Raw genomic sequence first — 7,801 nt, forward strand, 5'->3', positions numbered from 1 at the left:
GTTGTCCACCCTTTCTTTGTCAGAGTAAAATTAAAGTACAAGAATGCTCTTTTTAGTAGAATATTTGTTCAAGTATAAAGATATATATGTAACATGAGTCTCTGCTTGATGATCGCATTAAGCGTGAAACTCGAAGTTGCAACTTAAACCGTCCTGTTTTATACACCAAAAGAGTGTACAGCTCTGCCTATACCCCCATCGACTACTTTTTTGATAGGTCGGTATTTAGGCCGTGTTCAAGAAATATATGTATGTGCATTGTCGTTCCCTGTTTCATGCAATCACACATTGTTTTTGCTTTTTAGAGTTGAATTTCCGCAAGGATGCCGCTCAGGATATCGGTATGTTGGAGAGTTCCTTGTATTACTTGCTGATGGATAAGGCTTTGCTGAATTGCATTCTTATGGTCGGAAGCCAGTCTGAAAACTTCGCTGAGATCTGGAGTCAGATAAGCACAACAAGAGTTGAAGAATCCGACGAGGATCGGAAGAGAATGATTGAAGAGTTGAAGACAGAGAAGAGGGATAGCGAAAAGCTGAAAACGGAAGTATTTGATCTGAGAGAGGAGAAAAACGCATCTGACGAAAAAGTTAAAGATTTAGAGCTCGAGCTGAAGACAGTTCGAGAATTGAAAGGAAGTCTAGAAACGAAGTTGTTTGCTTTAGAGAGTAAGAATTCGAAGCTCGAGGAGCAGGTGGAGAAAATCCGGAAGGACAAATCTGATTTGGAAGGTAAAATGGATGACCTAGAAAAACGAAAAGAGCTTCTTGAGAATAATCTGAGACTCACTGAAAACAACAATGCGAAAAAAGAGAGATTGTTAGTTGACCTTAGAAACGAAAAGGTAGCGTTGGATAGCATAGTGTCGACGTTAAAAGACGAGTTAACCATATTGGAGAAGGAGAAACTCAGGGATCGTGATGAGCGGAGAAGAATCGAAGAAGAGCTGGATGACGTCAAAGATAGGAATATAATCCTTGAAACTGAATGGTCGTGCTGCAAGGAAGAAAATGGTTTGCTTGAGACGGAGCTGACTGCATTGGAGGAAGATAAGGCGGAACTGGAAGATGAATTGTCAAAATATCGTGAAGATGTTAGAATGTTGGAAGAAGCGTTAGACATTCTGCAAAGGGAAGCCGAAGATTATAAAACCGAGATAAACAATCTTCGTAGCAAGGAAGAAAAACTTGTGAATGTGATCAAACAAGAAAAGGATCGGTTTAACAAGGAGCTGTCAGCAATGAAGCAAGAAATATCGTCGTTGAGAGTCGAGAAGAGGAGGTTCCAGCGGGATATATCGGTCTCCAAGGCTGATCGTTCCAACACTGAAAGGGCCTATAATTCACTGAAGAATCAAAAGGATGCTTTGCAAGGGGATATATCGACTATGAGGCAGGAAGAGAAGCGATTACATCGCGAGTTGGCCGCACTTAGAAACGACAAGTCGAGACTTGAAAGGGAGGTCTCTAGTTTGAAGGTGGAGAACAGTCGCTTAAAAACCGAGCTTGTCAGTGCTGAGAAATTAAAGATGGATGTACGGGTTCTTCAGAAGAACGAAGAGAAGCTCACGACTACTTTCAAGCAAGATCGGGAGAAGCTTGTTGAGGAAATGAACCAGCTGAAGGATAAATACGGGAAACTGGAAAGCGAGTTCAATCAACTACAGATAGAAAAGAATAAGATTTGGTTGCAGGTGAAGCAGTATGAGCATTCGCCGGATGGACGCAAGAGTAGCAGTGCCTTGCGCAGGGTGAACCATCCTCATTCCAGATCGTGTTCTAGTCCTGACAAGAAATTAAAGAGCTTGTCAGTGAACAGGCCATCGAGTTTTGGTTCTGTCACAGAAATAGAAGGAAAAGTGCTTGATTTGCAAAGGCGTCTTGCGTTCTTTATGGCTGAGAAAGAAGATATGCAAAAGGAATTGATAGTATCTAGGGAAAATAACAAGAAACTAAATGAAGAATTAAGAACTTTGGAACAAGATACCTCGCATATACAAGGGCTGTTAGGGTCTCTTGCTGAAGAGAAAAACAGCCTTTTGAAGCGAATCGAAGAAAATGAGGAGGTACGTAAGCTGCTAGAATCAGAACGAGAGCAGCTGAGAAAGGCAGTGCAAACATCAAAGGAAATCAACAGTAAGCTGCAGATAAGAGTAGATGAAATATGCGAGCGAAATCGCGTCGTAGAATGTGACAGGGTTACGCTAGAACAGAGTGTGAAAAAGTTGCAAGGAGAAGCATGCGTGTTGAATGCAGAGAACAAGCACGTGCGAAATGAGCTGGAGAAGGTAGAGGGGGAGCTGACAGAAACCAGGAAGAAAATAGGCAGTTTAAGCGAAGATTACAAAACAATCAACCAGAAGTTAACGGAGTCCGAAAGTAATGAGAAGGAAGCGAAGAATCAGGTTCTGGAATTGCAAACCGAAAATTTGAATATCAAAGATCAATTATCTGATTGTAGAGTGGAAGAAAAAGAATTGCTAAAGCAGCTTGCAGCATTGACGGAGAAGTTCAGACTTCTTGAGAGCAAGGTAGAAGAGGTCTTGATAGAAAGAAGTGTCTTGATGCAGCATTCAACGGAGAAGCGACTGGTCTTGAAACATACAAAGGAGCTCAGAGAAGCAAACAGCATCTTGGAGCAAAGCTTCCATGATCTAAGATTGCAGATGGAAAAGTTGAATGCCGATGTTGAGGATTTCAAGGAAGAGAGAGAGGAAGTTGAAAAGCTTATTAAAGAGTTTAGTGATGGGGATACAGAGGGCCTTGAAGAGGATACTAAGAAGACTTATCTAGATTCACTGAAGGCATTGCGAGTTTGGATTTTGGGATTGAAAGAAGATAGAGAGAATCTCATGGAAAAGACAACGGCCCTGACTAATCAACTGAAAGAGTTATCGAAAGAGAAAGAAGAGTTCAGTCACGTTGCAGCAGACAAAGCGGCCCGCATAGAGCAGGAGAAGGCTGCCTATCAAGAAAAGCTTAGTGAGTTGTACAAACAACTTGAGGAGATTATCCAAGAGAAAAAAATTTTGCAAGCAGAGATAGACTTTCTAAGAACACAGAATTCCGAGGTTCGTGCTGAGATTGCTATAGTTTTAGAAGAGAACGAGAAATTAGAAAACGATCTTGAAGAGTTAGAAGAAGATTTTGAAAAGCAGCAAAACGAGCTTGACTCAGCTAAAGAGGAGACAAAGAACTTGTTGAGGCAGCTCTGTGGCATCGAAACGAAAAACCTCGAACTTTGCACTGATAATTCAAACTACCAAGATGACATTGAAGTTTTGAAAGAAAAGTGTGATAAATTGAAAGAAGAGAACAATACATTGTTAGAAAAGGTTGATAATAACGAAAGTGAGAAGGTGACGATGCACGATAGAATGCTGATGGCAGAACTTGAAGTATCAAGGATGAGGGTAGAGTGTGAAGCGCTTTTAGAGCAAAGAAAACGAATAGAAGGCGAGCTTATCAATGCGGAAAAAGACAAGCACTTGCTAAGGACAGAGTTGACGGGTCTAGCAAGGGCGTTGTCGCCTCTTAAAAAGGAGGTAAGAGCAGCTGTGGAGAAGCAGCTGGAGTTGCAAATGGCGCCTCAAAGTACATCGGAGAAGAAAGGACATTTAATCGGTGAAGAGATAATCGAGGAAGAATTGTCGATCGCTCAAGAGGAGCTTGCTGACTTTAATACAGAAAAAGCTGCTTTAGAGGAAGAAGAGAAACTACTTCGTCGCAAAATCCGTGTTGCTATGAGTACAAAAAAGGAGGTTCGTCAAAGGCTACATGATTTGATTTTAGAATTGTCTAATGATAGTGGAAACGAAAGCAGTGAGATCTATTTGTCTGCCCAGAGCAGTGAGGTTGATGCTGCTTCTGTGGATGATGAGAAGGAATCAGCTATTGCAGAAAGCAACATTGAGGATGACACGGAAAAAAGTTTAGTACATCTTGCAGAACTGAAAGATCTTATAGAGCAGTCTGAAGTGCTGAAAGAGGAGGAGAATCTCTTGAGGGAAGAAATCGAAGGAGCAGAAAGAGCCGGATCAAGAAGAAGCCAGGAATTGTCAACAATGTGTACAGAACTGAAGAATGTTCAGGATAATTTGTCATTGGCTATGATTAGCAGGATGCAACTATCGCAGAGGGTACACAAAGCTGGCAAGAATGCTGCTACCGTTGAGAATGAAAAGTGTACTTTGAAGGTAAAAGAGATGCAAGAAGGTATTAATAATTTGAAGACAAATATAAAGAAATGTGAGAAATCCGGCAGAACTCTTTTGACAGATTTAAAACAGTTCAGCTCGCACCTCGATCATACAGAAAATGTTCTTATAAACATTGATAATTACAAATTAGTTATCCGGAACCATCTTAAGGAGTACAGAGAGAGAAACGCTTTCATGGAAGGCCAGCTTAAGGTTCTTGATGAAGATTTGAATGAAATGAAAGAAAGATTGCCGTCTTCCGAAGTTAGGGGAACACAACTACTCTTGGAAACCGTGCAACTGCATAAACACCAGAGCAGTCTGGAAGAGGACCTGTCTATTTACGAAAGTCATAACGAGGAACTCAGAGCAGAGGCAACCGAGCTGTCTGAAAGGTTTAAAGAGTTAGAACAGGAGAAGAAATTGACCAACACCACGCAGGAGACATTAGAAGATAGTCTGGAGAATCAACAGAGAAAAATTTTGCAATTGCAAAAAGAGAAAGAGACGTTAGCATATGAAAAGAACAAGCTCCAGACTAAATTAGCGTTGTTTAAAGATGACAAAAATCGGTTATTGGAAGATTTTGCACGTTTGAATAAAAGTTTATCAGCTTATGCACAATACAATGGTGAATTAGAGGTGAAGCTAGAAACATTTAAAGATGAACTTAGCAGCCTTGAGGAGAAAGCGTCAATGGTGAAAAACGGAAAGGCTAAACGACTGACAAACGGGATTTCTGCTCTAGAGACTGTTAAAAACATATCGCCTGGGTTGCTGTGCGATTCATGCAAAGTTAAAGTGCAGAACAAGTTTTCAGGTGTCAGCAAGGGCACGCAACAGCTAGGAGAGGAACTGCTCGACTGTATCGGCGATAATATGTCCTTAGAGACAGCAATATTGACTTTCATTGATCAAAAGTCGCGATTACAAGAAGAGCTTATGATTATCGACTCTGACAGAAGAAGTCTTGAAAACCTGTTGCAAGCTATTCATGAAAAGTCTCACTTTGATCTCTCTGATTCACAGTTATCACTAAGGTAGGCCACTGCATAGATTCTTGTTTGATGTATTCAACGATAAACGGTCGTTTAGAGAAGGAGATGAAAGTGGAACTTGTTTTTTAAGACGATTAGGATTTATAGTGATACCACCGAAAGTCAACTATTTCTTTTATCAATTCGACCGAAAGTCAACTATTTCTTTTATTAATTCGACCGAATGTCAACTATTTCCCGTATTGATACGACCAAAGTACACTATTTCTTTTATTAATGCAACCGAATGTCAACTATTTCTTATTCTAATACGACCGAATGTCAACTCTGTATCATATTGAAACGACCGAAATGCAACTATTTCTTATTTTAATACGACCGAGTGTCGAATATTTCTCATATTGATACGACCGAAAGTAACACATTGATCCTGCCGAAATTAAACATTTTCTTGTATTAATACGACCGAATGTCAACTCTGTATCATATTGATACGACCGAAATGCAACTATTTCTTATTTTAATACGACCGATTGTCCAATATTTCTCATATTTATATGTTACAGAAAGCGTAGGTTCTCTTTAAAAAAAGCTTTTATGTTCATTGGCAGGACGAGCACACCTTTTATGTAATTAAAATAAGCTTTTATGTTCATTGGCAGGACGAGCACACCTTTTATGTATTGTTCCGGACGCCTATCAACTAGAAGCAAGTCCATGACATCACATTCAGGGGATTCATTTGTTGGTGATGCGGAGTTGCCTCCCAGTACTCCAATGAGATGCCACACCGCCTTAGGCATATGTAGCTCTTCATCGTCGTTAAGCCAGGAGTACATGAGTGATGGCTCCGTGGAGTTAGGTGAAGGCGAGGTTGGTACACCCACCACCAAAACTGGTGCAACACTTTCACAGAGCGCTGCTTCTAAGTCGAGTTGCGACGAAGGCTTTATGAGCGGTGTTACGCCAGATCCAATGGACGAAAATCGTAACCAAGTCTTCGTAACGGTACCTGAAGGACAATTGCTTGATCAAGGTGACAAACATGGAAAGGGCAAAGGGAACATTAGTGGCTTTCTTAGGAAATTTACCTCAAGTAAACGTAAGAAGGTCACCAAAGTGAACGGTACTGGGACCTTATAGTAAGTAGACACCGATATATGCACGTATATTAGGCAAATAACGAATTTAGGAAAGGATTTTCAGATTAATGTATACAGTGTTGAGATTGCATCTTGTTGCTTGGTCTTAGAATTTGTGTGGAATATCATCGGTAAAAAAGAATGTATTGATAATTTCCAAACTTGTTGATTTGCATTTCTTTCAAACTTAATTGATGATACTTCCTCTGCACGATGCACGTTGACAAATAAAGCCTGAAATCTACAATTTGTTTAGCATCAGAAATTTACTTGATGCCTATGCTTGAAATTACGATATACATGTGTCATTTGACAGCAATTCCTTGATATTGCAAACATGAGTTTGTTCTTAATTAAGGCAGGAATAACTGAATTGAAGTCAAGTAACAAGATTTAGTAGTTTAGCTAAGTAATTTTACAATGTTTACTTTTTAGAGTTTGTTTTGGCTGTTGTATGGCCATGCTTTTATCGTAAGCAAGCAGAGAACCGTTAATCGAGAGTATCTCTCGTTTTAATAAAAACAGAAGAGTGTAGATGTTGGATAAAAGAAAGTGTGTCGTATTATTTATTAAATTATTGCATTCGGTAACAAGTGCACAGATTTTTCAAATATGTAAATGTGATGGCAGTACCGTTTTATTTAAAAAGATACAGTCTCATTTATCTCAACAGTTTTAAGTGTATTTTGAGTGTGGCTACTTTTCCTCAATTTCTCCAACAAAATAGGATGTGCAGACATCAGGGAGTGTTATCTTAACCACCCACATCTATGGTTTCTGCAAATTTGCTTGTTACCTTTCTTCTTGGGATTGTTCTTTGCCTTCTTTAATTTAAAACTTAAAGTCCAAATTTTCTTTCACGCTTTTTTCTAAAAATAATTTCTGAATTTCATTCACACCCACATACGAATAAATTTTTAAATTTGGTAAAAGAAAGAAATTCATTTCCTGTAGTTTTTGTTCTGTTGAATTGTTTTCACCGAATTCTTCAGAGATTCAAGTTCGTTGTTGATAACTAAAGTCATAACATTATTCGATCCAATTTCCAGCCAAATTGTAATAGTGTTGCGGTTGATATTCTATGAATTTTGTTGAGATGTCAGTCCATCCTTGATGCCTAATAAAGGTTCTCATCCATCCAAAAAAAACTCCTTGTTAATGTATTTACCACAAATTGGCCTATGACCTGTTAATTTTGTCCTGCATAGCAACTCTCAAGCCATAGTGAAGGCTTAACTCAAGTATGTCAATCAACTAAGATGGCTGGTTTCTCAGCCAGATTGATTCTGGATGCAATTGCTAGAACATGATATGTAACTAAGCATGAGGACACACTATGGCTTCATTTTTAGATAGTTACTGCTAACGCCCTGGTCATATAACATCGTCCCCCAGCGTACTCAATAACCTTTTTTTTTGTTCTATTGTAAATAAACATTTTTCCAGGGGGATAAGGGAATGGC

General features: G+C 39.4%; 1 protein-coding gene across 4 annotated transcripts in view; it reads left to right on the top strand.

Moving 5' to 3' along the window:
• LOC135696379 (uncharacterized) overlaps positions 1-7,022 on the top strand; it is a 44,616-nt gene extending 37,594 nt beyond the window's left edge. For all 4 annotated transcript variants that reach the window (XM_065215752.2, XM_065215751.2, XM_065215754.2 and 1 more), the window contains 2 exons: positions 306-5,238; positions 5,859-7,022. In XM_065215752.2, coding sequence (XP_065071824.2) covers positions 306-5,238; positions 5,859-6,339 — 5,414 coding nt within the window. In that variant the 3' untranslated portion in view covers positions 6,340-7,022. The remainder of the gene's footprint in view (positions 1-305; positions 5,239-5,858) is intronic.
• Positions 7,023-7,801: the final 779 nt, after the last annotated feature.

This window comes from Rhopilema esculentum, chromosome 14, assembly GCF_057945365.1.
Source record: "Rhopilema esculentum isolate cy_ngs chromosome 14, ASM5794536v1, whole genome shotgun sequence".
In the NCBI taxonomy this organism is placed as follows: domain Eukaryota; kingdom Metazoa; phylum Cnidaria; class Scyphozoa; order Rhizostomeae; family Rhizostomatidae; genus Rhopilema; species Rhopilema esculentum.